General features: G+C 37.8%; 1 protein-coding gene across 4 annotated transcripts in view; it reads right to left on the bottom strand.

The window, feature by feature from the left end:
* MSR1 (macrophage scavenger receptor 1) overlaps positions 1 to 22,903 on the bottom strand; it is an 85,375-nt gene that overhangs the window by 40,494 nt on the left and 21,978 nt on the right. For all 4 annotated transcript variants that reach the window (XM_012105831.4, XM_060407054.1, XM_004021736.4 and 1 more), the window contains exons 4-8: positions 20,616 to 21,025; positions 14,347 to 14,533; positions 10,793 to 10,873; positions 7,400 to 7,489; positions 419 to 472 (exon numbers count right to left, since the gene is read on the bottom strand). In XM_012105831.4, coding sequence (XP_011961221.3) covers positions 419 to 472; positions 7,400 to 7,489; positions 10,793 to 10,873; positions 14,347 to 14,533; positions 20,616 to 21,025 — 822 coding nt within the window. The remainder of the gene's footprint in view (positions 1 to 418; positions 473 to 7,399; positions 7,490 to 10,792; positions 10,874 to 14,346; positions 14,534 to 20,615; positions 21,026 to 22,903) is intronic.

Genomic DNA, 22,903 nt, shown 5'->3' with positions numbered 1-22,903 from the left:
CACAGAATTAGTCTGTCAGGGTTCTTAGATTGTGCAAATTCCTATATGTAACATTTCAGTTATTTCCGTTAGTAGGTAAGGAGGCTGTAATTGTTTCTATTCATAAGCTTGATTTTCCTTCAGCAGATTGAAATTGGCTTGAAAATTGAGCAATTTTCTGTGTGAAATTTTTAGAAAATTACGCTCATCACAAAAACTAAATACAAATGGGTAATGAGATTTAAATAGATTTAATTTAATCTATTTGCTTTATTCCAATTAGCACAGTTCACTTATAGAAAACTGTGGCTGACTTTCAGAGCATCTATGGATCAATACTGAAGTTCTCAACCTCTACATCAAGAGTAGCCCACCACCATCACAAGCTTGTTTATTACAGAGACACAGAGGAAAAAAAAACAAGAAATTATAAACTTACTTTGCATGCTTCCACTCCCTTTTTCTCCCTTCTGGCCTTTTTGTCCATTAATTCCTTAAAAAAATGAAAAAATATTAATTTAGGCAATTCACAATGCTTGCCCTAAAAGGAGACAGAGCGTGGTGAGGTCATCTGGAACATCAGTGTATAACAACCTACAGATGCTCAGACATAATAATGTTGATGGTGATAATGATGATGATGACAGCTATCATTTTAGAAGGCTGTTATGAACTTGGCATTTTATGGGTAGGTCCTTTACATACATTATCTCAGATTCCTTACCAGGGCATTAAGTGTTCTATTTTCCTAAAGTAAGCAAAACTGAGGAGTAAGCAGTTTGTTTGAGGCTTATGCATGCTCCATTTTCTCCTTTTTACCTGTGTCCTCCTCCCTTCCCCAGAAAGTCTAGTGTCCACCATCTCATCCCAAACTTTGATTTTCCATTCTCATTACAATTTTTCTATCTTACTTTCTATTTCTTTTCTCTTTTGTGTGGAGCCTCTCAAAGACTGAGCAGTGAAAAGAACTGGGAGTGCAGAGATCCTGATTACCTCCGTCCTGGGGAAAGCTGGGAAGGTTTAAGGGGGCGTCTAAACCTCTAGGCTTCAAGAAATTTTGAGAAATTTTGGCTTTGTGAAATTTCATTCACATAGTTAGAGGGTGGTACAAAAGGTATTCTAATAAGTCTTAGGGCTTCAGATACTTACGGAAACATTGCTAAGACCCTGCTCTTTGCTAATTGGTTGCTATTTCATCCATGGTTCCGTTTGGAAAGTTTGATCCAGAGGATCAGTCCTTAGCACCAACAAGAGACTTCATGAGGGACAATCCTGTCTCATGAGAGGAGTGCTGCTCTTGCTTATTTATTCTCCTTCCAAGGGTCCTCAGTTGGCTGTCTTGTAAATAATAACCTTCCTGGTATAAAATGCATGACTGATCACAGTGCCATCTAGCTCTAAGTCAAAATCTTTATTAACATTCTTGATTTCCTCTAATAACAAACAAGGACTGCTCTCTTTTCATCCAAGAACTCAGAAAGCAGAGTTCAAAAACTCATGAGCTTTGGGATAATAACAATCATTTTAAAATCTCTTGTGTTGAATTATTTTGCTTGGCCACTTATTAGGTATGTGGCTCAGATCAGGTCTTTAAACTGCCGGGAGGAATATCAATAACCTAAGATATGCAGATGACACCACCCTTATGGCAGAAAGTGATGAGGAACTAAAAAGCCTCTTGATGAAAGTGAAGAGGAGAGTGAAAAAGTTGGCTTAAAGCTCAACATTCAGAAAACGAAGATCATGGCATCTGGTCCCATCACTTCATAGGAAATAGACGGGGAAACAGTGGAAACAGTGTCAGACTTTATTTTTCTGGGCTCCAAAATCACTGCTGATGTTGATTGCAGCCATGAAATTAAAAGATGCTTACTCCTTGGAAGAAAAGTTATGACCAACCTAGATAGCATATTCAAAAGCAGAGACATTACTTTGCTGACTAAGGTCCATCTAGCCAAGGCTATGGTTTTTCCTGTGGTCATGTATGGATGTGAGAGTTGGACTGTGAAGAAAGCTGAGCATCGAAGAATTGATGCTTTTGAGCTGTGGTGTTGGAGGAGACTCTTGAGAGTCCCTTGGACTGCAAGGAGATCCAACCAGTCCATCCTAAAGGAAATCAGTCCTAGGTATTCTTTGGAAGGAATGATGCTAAAGCTGAAATCCAGTACTTTGGCCACCTCATGTGAAGAGTTGACTCATTGGAAAAGACTCTGATGCTGGGAGGGATTGGGGGCAGCAGGAGAAGGGGACGACAGAAGATGAGGTGGCTGGATGGCATCACCGACTTGATGGACATGAGTTTGTGTGAAGTCCGAGAGTTGGTGATGGACAGGGAGGCCTGGCATGCTGCAATTCATGGGGCTGCAAAGAGTCGGACACGACTGTGCAACTGAACTGAACTGAACTGAGCTAAAGTTTATTCTTCTTTCAAGTCAAAAAAACAACAACAACAATACTTCCTATTGCAGAGTTGCCTTGAAAATTAGCAACCGTATTTAGAAAAAGCCTTGCCCATAAGAGATGCATGGGAGAGATGGTAGCTCTCATTATTTGTCGTACAACATCACTTAGCTAGAATGATCTCCATGATTTTATTCTCAGTGAGTCAGAGAGGATATTTTCATTTCAGTTCACTTTTTTATGGTACAATTATTTTAAAATTTATTTTTCAGTTTTACTCTTTATTTTGGATTTTGTTTTTTTATCTGTTTTTTCCTCTAGTTTACTTTGCTTCATCTATGCTTTGTTTTTGAACACTTGTCCTTATTTGACTTTTAGAGAAGATTTTTTTTTTGATCCCCAATTTACTATATTTAAAAAAATACAAAACAATGTGTGTTTTTATTAAAAATTAAAATTGCAAACTAAAATTTTATTGTGAAGATTTCATGAAATCCCAACCATTCTTTATCAGAGTATGATACAGAGAAAGTCTCTAATTATTTTACATCTATGATTACAATGTACATCATTAAATTCACTTTTTACTTATGATTCAGTCATTTCAGGTAATATTAAATTGACAAGAATCGTTAATCTTGCACAAAGTACCCAAAACCATTTCTACTTTTTTTTTGGAGGGGGGGATGATAGGCTTTTATGAGATATAATAACAAAGTTTTAGATTTCCTCAAGAGGAAAAATCTAAGATATTAAACAAAAATTGGGGAATAGGGGTTTAAAATGGTGTCAGTTCTAATTCTTTTCAGAGAAGATAATAAACAATTTTATCATTCTAGCACTGTTTTCACAATTAGAAAATAGTTGTAAAATGATTCTTGGAAGTCTTTTCATACTGCAATTTGTCTTCAGTATTTAAACAACAGGATGGTTTAAACCAAAGATCTGAGCAAATGACCTACTTTTTTTCTTATAAATAAAAACAAATGTTTTATGTTATTTTAGCATGATTCAGAGATTTCCTCACAGACAGCATTTGGAAATCTTTTTTCACACCTGAACACACGAAAAACATCCTTTTCTAGAGAACAGGGTTCCGCCCTCCTTTATGAAGCGATGCCTTAGGCTGAAAATGAGCCCAACAACTTTGTCAAAATCTGGAGTTAACCACCTCCTGTCAGATATGTCACTCTTCCATCAGAAATAAAGAACTAATATTTCTGACAATCACTGAAAAATAAGAAGTAGATGGTATGTAACACACTGCCATTCTAAATTCTAAGATCAGAGGAGCTATTCTCACTGACATCATTATGACGTCAGGCCTTACCAGAGCTGCTGCCACGAGCCAGGCACTGGGTTCCCGTTTTCACACGCAGGCACACTCAGCTCAGCCAGTCTGTCCACATCGATTCAGATGTGACACCCTCCCTCTTCGGCCTAGTGCTTCTTCCTGTCTCCTAGATTCTTCACCTTCAACCTTCTTCCTAACCTGTCACAGTCTTTTCACCTTTCTTTCCTCTGTATCTTCAGCCACTCCTGTATTTCATCTGGCCATCAGCCTTTAAAGGTAATTCTTTAAATTACCTTCCAAAGAAAACACAAAATCAAATGAAAGAACTGAGCTCCTCCTCTCCCTCGGAAGAGCCAGACCTCTCCAGCCCCATCTACAGTCCCCACCACCAGCTACCTCTGGGCCTTCCCAAATCTGGCTTCCACCCAACCCCACCAAAATTGCTCTCAATAAAGGCAACATCCTCATGGCAACAAATGCCAAGAGCTTTCTGTGGGCCGCATCTTACTTGACCGACTTGTGCAACTGTCTGCCTTTTCCACATCACCTTGTCTGGGCTCTCCTCCTCACTCGGGCTCCTTTGCTCTTTCTGCTCTGTCTGAACTTCTGGAACCACTTCAGGCTTTATCCTAGGCCCTATCTCTTCTCACTGCCTACCCATGAAATACTATTAAAATAAATGATTATTAAAATTCATTGACCTCAATGAACACTTAAATGAGCTTGACTACAACTTTGTCTTTTTACCTCTGGCTTCACCTCTGAGTTTCAAATCCATATGTTTGACTATCTATAAATACCTCCATGGACGGCACAGAGAAAGCATTTCATAATTGTTTGTCAAATAAATAAATGAATTTGTTATGGTCTTTAGCTTTAGATACTCCTAAGAAAGACCATAACTCATTCTTAGAATCAGACTTTGAATGGATTCCAAGAGAAGTAAATTATTTACATTGCTGGAAAATCTAGTTCATTTTAACAGGTTCTATTCAGACTCCTTTAGGGATTTTAAATATATGTAAGGTTACACATCAATTAAATCTTCCAAGCTCTCTTCAGTAAACCTGTTGGGATGATAAATGCTCTATCAGTGTGGGATGGATCAAGAAGAAAGTCTTCCCTTTTTCTGCTTATATGTTTATATTTTATCAGTTAAGGACTGTGTCTTCTTTACTTCTCATTTCCTTGTACCAAGCATTGTCCCGTGTGTGTGTGTGTGTGTGTGTATTTATATATATGGGGGGGGTGGTACTTAATACACATGGAAGAAAAAGGGCAGGTTGGGGAAGAAAAGGAGAATAGGAGAGAAAACAGGAGAAAATAAATAGGGTTGCTTTTTAAAATACTTTTTTGCTTTGAAATCTGTTAATGCTTTGACATCACTCAGATAGTCCAGGCTGTCATTATTTAGAAGATGACAATTTGGAGATTTTATTTCTAATTGTATCACTCTTTGGACTCTTGTATGGAAGGACTCATTTACTGTTTTAATCTGAAGTATAACTAAACCAGTACCAGGCACTGCTGCTCACATTTCTAGCAAATTTGAATCTTTTAATAAGGAAGGGATATCCTGAGAATATCTTTGGTCAAGGGATTTATTACCTCTGTCCAGAGTTACTGTTTCTCCACATTTCTTTACTGGAAATGTGGTTCTCAAACTGTGATCCCTGGATCAGCATCATCACTATTACCTGGAAACTTGCGAAGAGTAAACATTCTTGGGGGAACCCAATTCTTAACCTACTGTATTAGAAACTCTGGAGTTGGAGCCCAGGAAGTTGTTTTAACAGGGTGATTCTACCGCCTGCTGAAGCCTGAAAACCACAGACAGAAATGGTATACTCTGCATCTTTAGGCCAGCTCCCATAGGACGTTCTTTAACACCTTGTCCTGCTGTATGGAATTAATCCCTCTACTTCCCACTTCCACAGCTTCCACCTCCCATTACTTCTGTCCAACTGTACAAACGTTTATTACTTACCACTTGGAAATATAGCTAATTGCTTCTGTATTTTTCTGCCCCTGCTCCCTTCTAAAATTTCTGTGCAAAGTTCACAATTCAGGCTTAGGCTACTGGCATAAGGAGTAGAAATAATATCATCGTGTATGCAAACTGTCATGGGCCCAAGCATGTCGATTATTAAGTACTAATAAAACAACGTCTGCTGGATCATCAAAAAAGCAAGAGAGTTCCAGAAAAAACATTATTTCTGCTTTATTGACTATGCCAAAGCCTTTGACTGTGTGGATCACAATAAACTGTGGAAAATTCTAAAAGAGATGGGAATACCAGATCACCTGACCTGCCTCCTGAGAAACCTATATGCAGGTCAGGAAGCAACAGTTAGAACTGGACACGGAACAACAGACTGGTTCCTAATAGGAAAAGGAGTGTCACCCTGCTTATTTAACTTATATGCAGAGTACATCATGAGAAATGCTGAGCTGGAGGAAGCACAAGCTGGAATCAAGATTGATAGAAGAAATATCAATAACCTCAGATATGCAGATGACACCACCCCTAAGGCAGAAAGTGAAGAGGAACTAAAAAGCCTCTTGATGAAAGTGAAAGAAGAGAGTGAAAAAGTTGGCTTAAAGCTCAACATTCAGAAAACGAAGATCATGGCATCTGGTCCCATCACTTCATGGGAAATAGATGGGAAACAGTGTCAGACTATATTTTTGGGCTCTGAAATCACTGCAGATGTTCATTGTAGCCATGAAATTAAAAGATGCTTACTCCTTGGAAGGAAAGTTATGACCAACCTAGATAGCATATTAAAAAGCAGAGACATTACTTTGTCAACAAAGGTCCATCTAGTCAAGGCTATGTTTTTTCCAGTGGTCATGTATGGATGTGAGAGTTGGACTATAAAGAAAGCTGAGCACAGAAGAATTGATGCTTTTGAACTGTGGTTTTGGAGAAGACTCTTGAGAGTCCCTTGGACTGCAAGGAGATCCAACCAGTCCATTCTAAGGAGATCAGTCCTGGGTGTTCATTGGAAGGACTGATGTTGTAGCTGAAACTCCAGTACTTTGGCCACCTGATGTGAAGAGCTGACTCATTTGAAGAGACCCTGATGCTGGGAAAGATTGAGGGCAGGAGGAGAAGGGGACAATAGAGGAAGAGATGGTTGGATGGCATTACCAACTTGATGGACATGGGTTTGGGTAAACTCCGGGAGTTGGAGTTGGACAGGGAGGTCTGGCATGCTGCAGTACATGGGGTTGCAAGAATAGGACATGACTGGGCGACTGAAATGAACTGATACAGTAGGAGGCAAATTATCTTACAAAGGATAGGATTTCAGGTCTACCTGTGTTTTGCTAATTATAACTTAAGAGGATTTGAAGGGTTTTGGTTAAAGGGACGTTAATATTGTTTATTAATATTGGTTATTTGGTTAGTATTTTGCTTTTTTCTTTGCCAGTCTCCCACTCTCTTTATTCTGTGATAGATGGCAATTTACAGTGGTGTGAAGCTGATAGATCCTCTGTTGTGCTTTTATATTAAACTGTTTTCCTGTAGTAGATAGAAGCCTTGCTCACATGGACAGAAATCAGTTTCAAAATGTTTCAGATCACAGATAAACTGCAGGTAACTGCTACTGTTCATACCATGATGACCATTGTTTTTGTTATCTAAGAAGTTGAAAGGAATATCAATGATCTGGTGTTTATTTTCATGTTCTATACAGAGAATATGCATTATCAGAATACCTGGCTTCCCGGTCCTCCCCGCTGGTCCTGGGAATCCTCGAATTCCAGGAAAACCAGTGATCCCCCGATCACCTTTAAGACCTGGATTACCTACATGATAAATGAAGGGGAAAAAAAAACAGTAGTAATAATTCATTTTTCATAACGATTTGAGAAAATAATGAAGCAATCTAATTTCACTAATGGATATAAAAGAGGAGAATCTCCAAGGGGGAGGAATAATGTCTTTCCTAAAATTTCATGTGTAGAAATTGATAGATAATATCAACAGTAAGTGGAAAAACATTAGTGCATACACAGCAGATATTCAATAGGTAACCTATTGTTAATATGAATAAAAACACATGAGGAAACATCTTAAAGTTTTAATTAGAAGGTTTATATGGTCTAATCAGGAATATTCAAATGGCAGGATTTGGCTGTGGCTTAAGTGATAACTTTGAAATGTAAGTTAAAAATTGGATTTTTAAGATTTGTCCCAGAGATTTCACAACTCAAGAAATGGGAAATATCAAAGAACATTTATTAAAAAAAAAACCAAAACTAGGTACTAGTGAAGGAATATATTACTCTATTTCCTATGCTCTTGTTTATACCTCCTGCTGTTGCTGCTGCTGCTAAGTCGCTTCAGTCATGTTCGACTCTGTGCAACCCCATAGACGGCAGCCCACCAGGCTCCCCTGTCCCTGGGATTCTCCAGGCAAGAACAATGGAGTGGGTTGCTATTTCCTTCTCCAGTGCATGAAAGTGAAAAGGGAAAGTAAAGTCGCTCAGTCCTGTCTGACTCTGTGACTCCATGGACTGCAGCCAATCAGGCTCCTCCATCCATGGGATTTTCCAAGGCAAGAGTACTGGAGTGGGGTGCCATTCTACTCCATTGTAATCCCAAACAATAATGTAACTGTGTGTGTGCGTGTGTCTCCCAGGCACAGGGAAAGTATTCAGTAAAAACTTCTTAAAATAAATTTTAAAGTAAAAGGTCATAGGTCATTCTCCTTGACATGCTGCCAAGGAATCAGCACACTGAAATGCTTTTTTATTATCTTATTTGAGATAAAGCACAGTTTAACATAATATCCACCCCAGTACATAAGTAACAATTATAATATGTTTGCTGTATTGATTATTTAAAACTACTAAGATAAATAATGGACTCCAGCATCCTTGCCTGGGAAATGCCACAGATAGAGGCACTTGGCCAGCGGCAGTCCACGGGGTTGCAAAGAATTGGACACAACTTGGAAACTGAACATTAGGCTAAACACTTATTTTTCTCAGACTTTCATATCGTGGTTGAGTGTCAAGCTGAATTTAGTGGGCTTAACTGCATGTATATGTGGGGTTTTAGTAAACCTGCTTAAATCAGAAAGTAGAATTATCAAGGCAGTCCATCATATACTTTTAAGCTCCTGATTCCAGTTCTACACATGAGGCAAATGGGCAACGTGGCAAAGAACAAAACAGAATGCAGCAATTAGTTAGGAGAGATGCCTTATAATTTGAATATTTTTGCTGCAGTGCACCAAATCAAATGTAACCTAATAATCTAAGAGAGTCAGTTTATCATTCCCACAGTGAAATCTGCTTCTCTTTAGAGGGGCCAGATAATGCTTGTTTGTGTACAGGAGCAGTACCAATAGCCACAGACTAAAGCCTCACTTAAAGAATCACAGCAGGTTTGCAACAGTATCTGTTTACAGTATTAACAAAAACTGAAACTTTTAAATCCCTCTTTCTATTTCATACATCCATAGTTTCGAAACAGCTGCAAAAGATGTTCCCAAGATGAAGCTTTGAACAGCAAGTTGCAGCCCAGACTGAACTTTTATGGTTGAGTTATAAAGCTTTGACAATTGCAATTTGTAACGGAGGAGCTGACAGACCTTTGACAATAGCCACTCTGGCAGATAATATAACACTGGTTACTTCCCCTGCTCATGACATTAACACACCATTGCTAAGCTCTGCCAGGTGCTAGTCAAGTGAAAAGACTTTTCTGAATAAAGGATCTTACCTGGTATTACTTTCAAAGGCACAGCAACAATTCACCCTATATATGTATTTTATTTTCTTTAAAGAAATTTAATTAAAAAAAAATGTAAACACTATATATTGGTTTTCTAAGCTCCATGACATAAAGGGCAGGCTTGTGTCAAATTCATGCTTTTAATTTTTAAAAACTGTTTTTCTGATGTAAGCTGGGCTGGTTGATACATTGATTAGAAAGAAGGACATTTTATATAATCAAAAGAGAGAAAAATAAGATGAAATCCTTAGTATTTAGGTATTTTGGGAGAGGGCAGAACAAACCATTTTAGTTGTAATTAGACTGTACAGTGTACTCCCCACCTTCAGAAATCATACAGGTATTTGATTTTGAGCCATGAATAACATGGTGATCATATTCTTATTATTATCTTCTTTATTTTTTTGAGAGCAAAGAAAGTTCATGATCTTTCTCTTTTTCTGTCTTCTACTATCTTCTTTCAAAATATTGCTTTCAAGATTACAAAATAGACTGAAGAAAGTAATTTGAAACATTTTGCTCCAAGTAAGAGAGAGAGAGTAACTGACAGCAAAGGTAAAATTCATCCGTATTCTAGTCAATATTTATATTGAAACTGCAGAGGTTTAGGATAAGGCAATGGCACCCCACTCCAGTACTCTTGCCTTGGAAAATCCCATGGACGGAGGAGCCTGGTGGGCTGCAGTCCATGGGGTCGCTAAGAGTCGGACAGGACTGAGCGACTTCACTTTCCCTTTTCACTTTCATGCATTGGAGGAGGAAATGGCAACCCACTCCATTGTTCTTGCCTGGAGAATCCCAGGGACGGGGGAGCCTGATGGGCTGCCGTCTATGGGGTTGCATAGAGTCAGACACGACTAAAGCAACTTAGCAGCAGCAGCAGCAGCAGAGATTTAAGCAGGTATGTTCAGTTAAGGACTATATAACGAATATGATCCAAGTCGCCTTTGACTCATTTTATTTTATTTTTGTATCTTTAAAACCAGATAACTTGTAAATATATTCAACATGAAGATAGTTTTCATATTTTCCTTCACCTGTGACTTCAAAACTAGTTCTGCCAAATATTGTTTGCAGTCAGTGATATAGAGCCCTTCCTAGAATTAACCAACAATCTTATGCTGTTAATGTTCTTCGAAAATGAAGAATCAGTGCTGACCATTCTGAACATAGTGGTGATGAGGCTACCCAAACACTTAATATGCCCTCAATACACACACACACACACACATGTGCGCACACACACACACACATGCACACACACATCCCACAGAGAACCAATCAAATAGCTCAACCCTCCTTCCTCATACATGACTGTATACTACTCAGCTCTGTGGTACACAGTGGAGTAGTTACTATTACCATACCTTTTGGACCTGGAAAGCCTGGCAAACCATTTAGTCCAGGAGGGCCTCTATCTCCTTTTTCACCTGGAGGTCCACGAGGACCTTTAAAAAAATAAATGACAATTACTGATCATAGTTTTAAAGCAAGGGTAAAATAAATTTGTCACCTGTGAAGACAGTTACATAGGTAAATCCAAAGCCTTTTGTTTGTTGCACAGTTATACAGAACAAACGAGACTGACCTTCCTGGATGGAAGCGGTGTAGCCAGCCACTGAGTACCACAAAGAGATAGCCCTAAACTAGACAGCCTGCTTACAGATTAAATACTTATGTGTGCTGAGCACTCAGATCCTGGCGGCAGAGAGAGACACTGAGTCAATGACAGGACAAGTCCACATTAGTACTGTGTACCTACTGGGAATGAAACCCAGCGCCCCTAAAACTGAGTTTCCTTGCTGAGTTTATGATTAACCTCTCTATCCAATATTTTATTCCCCTTTTTGTCTTATCCATGCTCCCTTCAGGATTGAGGAGCATCAAAGAAAAGGGGGATCAAGCAGGATCTTCAGGACCTACCCAGCCCAAGGCTCTCCAGGTCCTCTGTTTCTTATTTGTGGAGACAAGTCTTTAGTTTTCTAGGCCTTCCTTGAGCCCCAATGAGCAGGCACAAGCCGTTAACAATGGGACAAGTGAGGGGGTACAGACAGAAAGCAGGAGTCCAGCAAGGTAGCTTCAAGTTTAGAGTCCTAGATTCTCCCCAACAATAAATGTAACAATCTGACACGTGTCTGAGTTGATCTGCAGACACCAAGCTGCTCATGGAGGTGGAGGATGGTGACTATGTGCAGACCACTAGCACGGAGACCCCAGATTCATTGGAACCAGAAGGTTGATGACTAAGTTTCTGGGAACATCTCCCTGTTACCTCACCACCAGGCAGATTTCACTATATTAAGTTAGATGTTCTGTAGAAAATGTACAAGTAGAGTCATGTGTGGTACCGTCAAAGGAAACAGAAGTCCATGCAAAGCAGATAACCAAAACCCATATTGTTGATAATGATACCCTTGGGTATTTGTTAGAGAGATGCATGTCAGCATGAGGAGCAGTGGTCAAAAGACTTGATTGAGGAGGTAGGACTGGAGTGGACTTTGAAGAATGGGTAGAATGAGAAGAAAGAGGATTCTGGATAAGTGGGAGAGATGTGGGGAAAGACAGTAAGGTGAAAATGAGTAAAGGAATAACTTTTCGAGTATAATATTAAGTAGAACCCCAAGTTGGATATAGATGTTATCAAATAAGATGGACATTGCAGGGGAAATTTTGACTACTTAGCATGGCAATTATTAATACCACAGTGTCCTCCAGTACTGAGTCTGATCAACACTGGTTAAGTCACTTGAATTTTCTGTGTCCAAGAAAGAGATGGCACTATGTCCTTCTTCTTCATAGAGTGCCACAGGACGAGTATTAATCTCTAAAACAGCAATGTTTTAAAAGAAGCATTTTTCAACTTCTGTGGTTCAGCCACATAACCCAAGGACAATACACAGTCATAGTTAGTGACACTGGTTAAACAGCACTCGTTTACAAATTGTAATCAGGTGGGAAGATGTAAGACCTGAAAAATTCTAAGAAGGGGCTACATAAATAAAGATAATCTGATGAGTAAGTATATTCTGTCCATTTTCTTTGCTTCTTTTGAAACACTTGTCCCTGCTTTTCTCCATTTTCCTGAATTGTTTCTGGTTTTGCAAGGTCCAAATTGGGTTTCAGGACCTTCCTTCCCTGATAACTTAATTTTCCAAATATCCATGGCACATTTTCCATTTCCCTTCATATACACCACTGGGCTATAACGTTTCATTGCATTTTCATTACAATAATAACTACATATTATAGGAAGGGTAAAAGCCTAGACAAAATGAGGAAAATCTAATTCATAATTCTATCATTTTAAGAGAATAACTACTAACATTTATATTTTCTATTTGTGTTGTATATTTTTTGCCTCTTTTTAAAAAAATATAATCATCATGTAAATTACATACCACTGGGCATTAAATAGCTGGTAGTAACAACCAGCAAGTTCTCTTAAGCTATAGCTTAATGTTGGAAACATATATTTAGATGTCCACAAGTGAGGTCATGGTTCTATATCAATGGGAATCCATGCCTCTCCTATTCCTGCAGCAAGTACTTCTTCCCAACAAAGGAGTTTTAACCTCACGACTGTGAACATGGCTATAGGTCATTCATCTCTGCACAGTGACAACAGAGCAGGAATGTAAGCCAGAAAGACTCAGTTTGCAGCTTGAATTTTGCTGAGCAAATTGAAGGGAACCAAATCTACAGTACTCCAGGATGAATTTCGAAAAAAAGAGTGCATATGCAGACTTTGATTCAGTGATTAGGGCCCTAAACCAAGACAGACATCTCAGGAAAAACTACACAGCGTGAGACAAGAAACAAGGGACACAGATTAGCTGTGGACTCTCAGCCTCTGAGATTAAGAGTTTTCACCATTTCTTTAATAAATCAATATTCAAAAAACTAAGGTCATGGTACCCAGTCCCATCACTTCATGGCAAACAGATGGGAAACAATGGAACTAGTGACAGACTTTATTTTCTTGGGCTCCCAAAATCACTGCAGATAGTGACTGCAGCCATTATATTAAAAGATGCTTGCCCCTTGAAATAAAAGCTATGACCAACCTACACAGCATTTTAAAAAGCAGAGACATTAGTATGCCAACAAAGGCCCATCTAGTCAAAACTATGGTTTTTCCAATAGTCATGTATGGATGTGAGAGTTGGACTATGAAGAAAGCTGAGAACCAAAGAATTGATGCTTTTGAACTGTGGTGTTGGAGAAAAATCTTGAGAGGTCCCTGGACTGCAAGGAGATCCAACCAGTCCATCCTAAAGGAAATCAGTCCTGGGTGTTCATTGGAAGGACTGATGCTGAAGCTGAAACTCCCAACACTTTGGCCACCTGATGCGAAGAACTGACTCATTGGAAAAGACCCTGATGCTGGGAAAGATTGAAGGCAGGAGGAGAAGGGGATGACAGAGGATGAGATGGTTGGAGGCATCACCGACTCGATGCACATGAGTTTGAGTAAGCTCAGGGAGTTGGTGATAGACAGGGAAGCCTGGCGTGCTGCGATTCATGGGGTCGCAAAGAGTCAGACACGACTGAGCGACTGAACTGAACTGATAGCCGATTAACAAGGTTGTGATAGTTTCAGGTGAACAGTGAGGGGACTCAGCCACACATATACGTGTATACATTCTCTCCCAAACTTCCCTCCATCCAAGCTGCCACATAACACTGAGCAGAGTTCCCTGTGCTATAAAGTAGGTCCCTATTGGTTATCAATTTTAAATATAGCAGAAGACAGTTACCTTAACACATCTTGAAAAGATCTCAAGACTCCTTCCTCTGGATATTTGTAATAAATATATGCTCTAAAACTGTTTGAAAACTATAGCATTTCTAATACCAAATTTCTATATATATCAGTACATCTTAGTATATCATTTTCTGGAGGAATGAGAAGATACTTTACCTTGGAATAAAGTGATATTTTTCAGTGTCTGAGAATGTTCCCAATCCTTCAGCCTCAGATCATTAGTGATATTATTCAACAATTTCACTTCCCCTTTTAATTCCTGTTCCAAATGCACTTGTTTTTCATCTAGAGACTTCATTTTTGCTGATGCATTGTACATACGCTCCTCTAATTTACGCATCTCCTGTGAAACACAAGCCAACATCCGCAATTTCTGTCACACACATAATATCAAATATATAAGTTTAAGAAGCCCTACAAGTCAGATTTTTTTAATGGATAATATTACAATAATATTATGGAATAAGAATATGGACATTAGAGAATGACTTTAAAACAGTAATTCTTTGGTTTTGAAGCATTTCCTCTTTTAACTGAATGGCTTATTTCTACACTCTGCCAGAAAAAAAAAAAAAAAGGTTAAATATATATATATATCTTAGACATGCTTCTATTCCTAAATATCTACATGTCAAAATGCTAAAACTAAAATCAAATTTGAAACTTGGCATATGGTTTTAAATTCATCTAAAGTTAAACTCTTTATACTGTACTTGAGTAATTCCAATTCTATCAGCTCAATAGATTTGTATATTAAATTGTTTTACAGCAATAGCAAAGCTTAATGTCATAATTCTCAGTGGTGATGAACATTAAGGATAGCTTTTCAGATTCAATAAAATCTCAACTAGCATATTAATACCTTATGTTCAGGTTTTTTGCCTCTGTATTTGAGATTTCATTATTTTATGTTTTCAAATGCACATATACATTGTGGGCATTTATATACATTCATGCATATCTGAAAACTATGAATAAGAGAGATGGCATCATGTTCTGGATTATGACTTTATTTTTTACTCAATAATATATTAAGAATATTTACCTATTAAAATATTTAGAAACTGCTTTGTTTTCTATAATCTAGTAGAATTATATTGTATGTTTCATAATTTGATTCCTATTGATAAAGAGTTTTGAGCTGTACATAAATAATGCTGCAATGAACACAATTTTATATGTGTCTACATATTTATACAAGCACTTTTATAGGACAGTTTCCTGGAAGTGGATCTGATCAAAGGGACTAAATATAAAAATTTTTGTTCACCCCTCTCCCTACCACCTTATAAATACACAGGACTTTTTTTTTTTTTAATCTTACTTAATGTATCTGAATACCTACTTTTTGCCCTCAAACCCTGGGTATCATCAATGCATTTAATTTTTCAGAGTAAGAGTAGACATAATAAAATCTTGTTCAATTTGCTTTTCAAATTGATGAGGTTAAGCATCCAGTTGTAAAGTTTTTGACAATATATATATTTTTTATTACTTTTCAAGTCATTTCCTGGGTTTTCCTTTGGGAGCTGGGCTTTCTCTTTCCAGGGTACCTAACTTTCTCATCTATCTTGATAACATTTTCTATTTCTCTGTTCTACTTACCTTGTGTCCTCTGTCTTCATTGTATGATTTATACTTTTCTAATGACTTCAATGTTTAATTGCTGATAGATTCTTATTTCCCAATTGCACAAAGAAATAAATCAGTGGTGTACTGTTCCTTAATCCAGGTATGAAAAGAAAATTTCACCTCACTTGACTGGACTGGACAAGTTGAAGTGAGAGGGTCCAAAGTGTCAACTAAAACCTTTGGAAAGAAATGCAAGTATACCCAGATCTGCCTGTACAAGAGCACTGCACTCAAATAGAGATAAGTCAGTTTTCACCACCCTGACTGTGCCTTCCCCCATACAAAACCTTGTTCTAGATTAGGATGTCTCTACCCTCTGCTGCCTCCCTCCCCATTTAGTCTTTTCTGTACAATACGGTACATATGTACATGAAATAATGAACACAGATGTTTTATAGAGCATAAGAACATGATAAATATGCTTGACATCATTGATGTAGCTGCAGATTGCCCCAGCTGTCAGGATATCCACAGATATCCTGTGATATCCTGATATCCTGTTATCAGCTTCTGATATTCACAGAGAAAAGGTCAAGGGACTAGTTGGTGATTTCTGCTCCCTAAACCTTAGCAGTCACCCATGTTTTTCATACCTAAAGCTGAGGCTGCCTTTCCCCCCCTTCTTTGAAAACTCTAGATAGTGCTCATATTAACCACACTTTACTTGAAATAGGTTTTATTGGGAGGAGAGAAAGTTCATTTGATATATCTTTAAAAGTCCTCTATAGCAAGGGTCTCCAGCTAACAGGATCTAATACCTGATGATCTGAGGTGGAACTGATGTAATAATAATAGAAATAAAGTACACAATAAAAGTAAAAGTAAAGTGCACAATAAAAGAATCATCCTGAAACCAATTCCCACCACCCCTCATCTGAGGGAAAATTATTTTCCACGAAACCGTCCCTGGAGCCAAAAAGGCTGGGGACTGCTGCTCTACAATAAGCGCACACACTGTCCATCTACCACCAGCGGCTCGAAACAAGCTAGAAACAAGCATGTAATTTTGCCTTCTTACAGTCCTTTCTATGTAAAACAGAGATGATAAATCCCACCTCTCTCTTTTATTTAGTCAGTATTCTTCTTTCTTTCAAATTAATGCCTGGTCTGTCCTTGATAAACAAATGCTGGTATTACTTATAAGTCTTTTATTCGAACAATTACTGATTGAGGCATTTATTTAATTTACTTATTCTTGCATTGGGCTAAAGATTCAAAGATGAATCCAATTGTTTTAAGCAATGGGAACAAGATTGTAAATACTATTTTCAGTGAGCAAGCATGCACACACACACACACACACACACACACATACACACTAGCACTTACCTAGATTTCAAATCTCTACAAATGACTACTGTCTTACAAAAAAAGAGCTTCAAAAAATTAACCTTGCAAGTTCCTCCTTTCCCTTGTACCTCCATCTCTAATGCTTGGACTGCTTTCAAAACGAAAGTGCAATTTATTTCAACTCAATGATCGATTATTATCAGATTCCAACTGTTTCTATTATATATCATTTCCAGGCTCCCTGGTGGCTCAGACAGTAAAGAATCTGCCTGCAATGTGGGAGACCCGGTTCAATCCCTGGGTTGGGAAGATTCCCTGGAGAAGGGCATGGCGACCTATTCCAGTTTTCTTTCCTCGAGAATCCCCATGGATAGAGGAGCCTGGAGGGCTGCAGTCCATGGGGTTGCAAAGAGCCAGACAATGACTGAGCAACTAAACGCACACACATGTATCACTTCAAACATGTTTAGCACTTCTACTATCTTCCAAATGGTTTCCAATTTGGTTTTAACTCTTCGTTTATGTGGGTTTATGAAAATGATGAAAATGGAAGTCGCTCAGTTGTGTCTGACTCTGTGATCCCATGAACTGAATTCTCCAGAACAGAATACTGGAGTGGGTAATTGTTCCCTTCTCCAGGGGATATTCCCAACCCAGGGATCAAACCTAGGTCTCCTGCTTTGCAGGTGGATTCTGTACCAGCTGAGCCAGTTCATAGATAATCTATAACCTCTGAGGACTTGGGGACATTACCAATATCAAGTAAACTCTTATTCTTTCATTGCATCCATCTTCATTTTCTTCTCATCCTGTCTCACTGCCCCTCTGATCTTCAGTTTAGTTCAGTTGCTCAGTCATATCTGACTACTTGTGACCCCATGAACTGCAGCATGCCAGGCTTCCCTATCACCAACTCCCGAGTGAGTGATGCCATCCAACCATCTCATCCACTGTTGTCCCCTTCTCCTTCTGCCTTCAATCTGTCCCAGCATCAGGGTCTTTTCCAATGAGTTGGCTCTTCACATCAGGTGGCCAGAGTATTGGAGCTTCAGCTTCAGCATCAGTCCTTCCAATGAATATTCAGGACTGATTTCCTTTAGGATGGACTGGTTGGATCTCCTTGCAGTCCAACGGACTCTCAAGAGTCTTCTCCAACACCACCAGTTCAAAAGCAACAATTCTTCAGTTCTCAGCTTTCTTTATGGTTCAACGCTCACATCCATACATGATTACTGGAAAAATCATAGCTTTGACTAGATGGACCTTTGTTGGAAAAGTAATGTCTCTCCTTTTTAATATGCTTTCTAGGTTGGCTATAGCTTTTCTTCCAAGAAACAAGCGTCTTTTAATTTCATGGCTGAAGTCACCACCTACAGTGATTTTGGAGCCTAAGAAAATAAAGTCTGTCACTGTTTCCATTGTTTCCCCATCTTTTTGCCATGAAGTGATGGGACCGGATGCCATGATCTTCGTTTTCTGAATGTTGAGTTTTAAGCCAACTTTTTCACTCTCTTCTTTCACTTTCATCAAGAGGCTTTTTAGTTCCTCTTAGGTTTCTTCCATAAGGCTGGTGTAATCTGCATATTTGGTGGTTATTGGTATTTTTCCCGGCAATCTTAATTCCAGCTTGTGCTTCATCCAGCCCAGCATGTCTCATGATGTATTCTGCATATAAGTTAAATAAGCAGGGTGACAATATACAGCCTTGACATACTCCTTTCCCTATTTGGAACCAGTCTGTTGTTCCATGTCCAGTTCTAACTCTTGCTTCTTGACCTGCATACAAATTTCTCAGGAGGTAGGTAATGTGGTCTGGTGTTCCCATCTCTTTAAGAATTTTCCACAGTTTGTTGTGATCTACACAGTCAGATTTTACAGTAGTGAATCTTGTTTTCACACAAGGTAATATTTCTTCTCCTGTCCTCTTTCCCTCATACTTAATCAGTTTCTGTTCCCACAGCTGATATTTTATTTTCCTCTCTCTCAAGGTTCTCAGCCCTCTGGACAGTTTCTTCTTTGTGCACTCTTTCTAAACCCTCCATAGCCTGAGTCATTGATATTCCAATAACGTTTTATATGTTTAGATACTTATTAACCATGGGGGAGAGAATAACAGTCAGTATTTGGAAGATGTGACAAGGATACAACACTGACTATCAAGGCTGGCATTGGGATGAGGTTCCTCAATGGTTTCTGTATTTACACAGCAATGTCTTTGTCTTCTCAGTGACTGCATCTTACAATAAATAAATATTAAAGTGTGCTTTCTTAACCTGTTTAGTCTATTCTCTAGTCAATAATTTAATTGGTTTTCATGTGATGTTAAAACTTTAGAGACTTCTCTTTGCTCTCTATAAGCGACATCCATTAAAAAAAAATCACCACTGCATAACACTGTATCTATATAGAAAACAACCTCATTAATTAAGACATGGTCTATTCAAGTAAAATATACTACAAAGATGGCAGCCTTACTGAGCTAATGTGGAAAGTTTACATATTTTACATTATGATCTTAGGGCTTAGATACCATGCAATATGAAGATTAATTTTTTCACACAAGTAATAAAGCTTTATCCATGAGCTTATTTTTTTTCACAAATGGAACAATTATAATGAACTAGCAACAAAAAATAATCCAGTTCTCAACTAAACTAAACAACTTGCTTCTTAATTTCCTTTTCTTCAATACAAAGTAACCCAGAGGGTTGGCCACAGAGTAGTTTAGAGCAAAACTAAGAAAAATTATGATCCATGGGTCAAAGTCTATTTTTGTAAAGAAAGACTTACTGGATCACATTTTCACTCATTTGTCCATCTACTGTCTAGGACTGCTTTAGTGTTAGAGTTGAGAAGTTGCAAAAGAGACCATGTGGTTCCCAAAGCCTAAGAGTTACGTCTGGGCCTTTGCAAAAAAACTTCGGCTGGCAAGTGGTCTAGAAGATGTCTTGCTCTCTTGTGTTTGATCCTGTGACGGTAACAAGATGTTGATGCATTATTCAAACTCTAATTCTTTACTTAGAGTTATCTCTACACACAAAAATTTAGCAATACTTCTTGTGAGTGACAAACTATTTTAAAATTTAGATTTTACAATTTACCCATGTAAATAAGGTTTTCATTCTTTTCATGATGAAGATATTCTGGGTTTCTTTTAAAACTTGCAAAAACTGTATCTATCTGTCCAAATATGCTAAGATAATCTACCAACTATAATTGGTTTAGAGAATCTCAAGAGGCATTCTGAAAGTATTTATAAAATTAAAACATGCTAAGAGAGTCTATATTTGATGAAAAACAAATTCCCCCTTCGGCTGGGAATTTGGAAGAGGCTGTAGGTAAATCCATTTGGAACTTTCTGGTGAGACTGCAAGAGAAATCAGGTAAGTAGAATGATGTTAAAACAGGTTTTGCAACTTTTTCTCTGCCCTGGACTATCTGAGGAGATAGGTTACAGATGGATTCACACCCAGCATATGACTTTCCAGTACAAAAACTCTTACCTCTTGTTGTTTAAATGCATTCTCTTGGACTATGCCATTCAGTGTTTCAATACTGAGCTGCAAATCAAGTAATGTGGTGTTCAGACCTACTAATGACTTGGAGATATCACCTATAATATTCTCATGTCCCTGGATGGAGGAAAGTAAGGAATTTAGCTGGAAAAGAACATCATTAAATCTTTGATCAGTTGTTATGCTGAAATTTTGGAAATTCTCAGAATCTAGGAGATTGGCTTCATTATCTGAAAGATACTGGATTCTGTTTTCCATGTTGCTCATGCGTTCCATCACAACTTCTCGAAATCTCATTTCATCTTCACTGCCATTTCCTTTGCCTTCCAGACTTGGAGATATATCTGCATTAACTGAACCAACTGTGCAATTCTTCGTTTCCCATTTCAGGAGCTGAGCTGCATATTTAAGTAAAAATAAACAGAGTCATGCCCTGTATCCTTAAATGCATCCATCATTCCATTCCACATCACTGCATCCCATTCTAACATTCTGAATGCTATCCTGAATCAGGTGTTTATTTTAAACATACAAAGTATTAACCAAGGTAGGCAGAGTGCTGAGAGGGGAAATAGTCTCCTTTTCCCATTTTACATTAGAATTTATTCCACAGTGAAGTCATTCTTTCTGACTTGCTGCTTAGATGAACCTTCTGGGTTGCTGCATTTAGCTACGAGAGCAAGAGTAAATGCTACCGATTATGAAGCACACTGTAGCCTTGTCCTCAGGTGTGCTGTTAGGATAAGATGAGATAATGCTTAACACAGTGTCTGAAGCAAACATGTTGAATGTGTTACCTATTATGAAGATTAATGATGATGTGACAAAAACAATATGTAGTAAAAGTAGAAATATTAGTGTTATCCATTGTATGAATAAATTGTCGGCTCATCTTCCTTATGCTATCACTAAGCTACCAGAGAATTATCACTTTCAGTTTCTGCAGACCTAATTTATTGTTGGTAGAGCAGGAAATTGGATAAAAAAGTTTTTTTTTAACTTTAAAAAACACTGTTCTTTCAAGATTCTCTTTACTTATTATAAAATATATACTTGTAGAGGAAAATTTAGAAAATATGAGTAATGAAAACATTGTACCATTAATCTCATGGTAATTAATCTCAGAATTAAGTGCTAACATTTTAGTATATACATATCAGATTTCTGATCCCACTATCATATTATACAATCAAGAGCTTATATATAATTTGGAAACTAGCTTTCAGTTAGCATCTATCATAAAGACCCTTGCATATTATTTAATATTGTTTTACAAAAGTCATTCAAATAACTACATTGTTATTCTATGTGTGGTTCTGCCAGATTTAACAAATCCCTATATTCAGTTGCGGGCTGCTATCTATGGGGTTGCACAGAGTCGGACACGACTGAAGCGACTTAGCAGCATATTCAGTTTGCTTCTATTTCTACTAATATATTTAACCCTTCGATGAACCATCTTATGAGCAATTATTTCCTGAATATAAAAATTATATTAAATGGTGTTTGCGGCATAGAGAGCTGCTAATATGTATTTCCAAATGGGCATATGTTCGCTAAACAAGCTAATTATCCTTCTGAAAGGATCTAGAGCAATATGTTCACAGTTTCAAAAATGAAAAGTATAAATATTACTTTTGCAGATAAAAATAATACATAATTGTACACCATGAAGACAATGTTAAGCACCATTTTATTCCTAGTTAATGATGGTTAAGATTTGATTGTTTCATCTCTCTGTATATCTTTCTATATGATTTATACCTTTTATCTATACATATATCAGTCTTTTATCTATATTAATTTGAATATATAAGACTTTACATATTTGACCATTATTGAGCAGTAGAGAGTAACTTCATATGGTTTGAAAGTATATCTATATAAACAGCAATAACTGACCTGTCAATTTTCTTTAAAGTGATATGACAATAGTTATTAGCTTTACAGGTTTTTGAGACTTAACTGAAGTAGCACATGAAAAGCCCTGAATTCTACCCTGAACTCAGGGTACCTGTTATACAAATGAGAGCTTGGTGTTTATGTAGGAACAAGCTGCCCAATTCTGGAATCTAGCCCCACTCCTTAGTTACTAACTAGGTTACTCTGAGCAAGTTATATTTCTTCTCCTTAATTAGGCTTCCCCAAAGACCTAAAAGTAATAACTGTCTTACAGTGGTGCTAAGAATGAATGAGATAAGGCATGTAAATCCCATAGCACACAGATGGCACACATGAAAACTACTCAAATTAAAGTGCCTTATCTTTGAAAGTTA

This window comes from Ovis aries, chromosome 26 (genome assembly GCF_016772045.2).
Source record: "Ovis aries strain OAR_USU_Benz2616 breed Rambouillet chromosome 26, ARS-UI_Ramb_v3.0, whole genome shotgun sequence".
NCBI classification, from domain to species: domain Eukaryota; kingdom Metazoa; phylum Chordata; class Mammalia; order Artiodactyla; family Bovidae; genus Ovis; species Ovis aries.
Note: the sequence above shows the minus strand (reverse complement) of the source record. Positions and strands in the feature narration are given on the sequence as shown.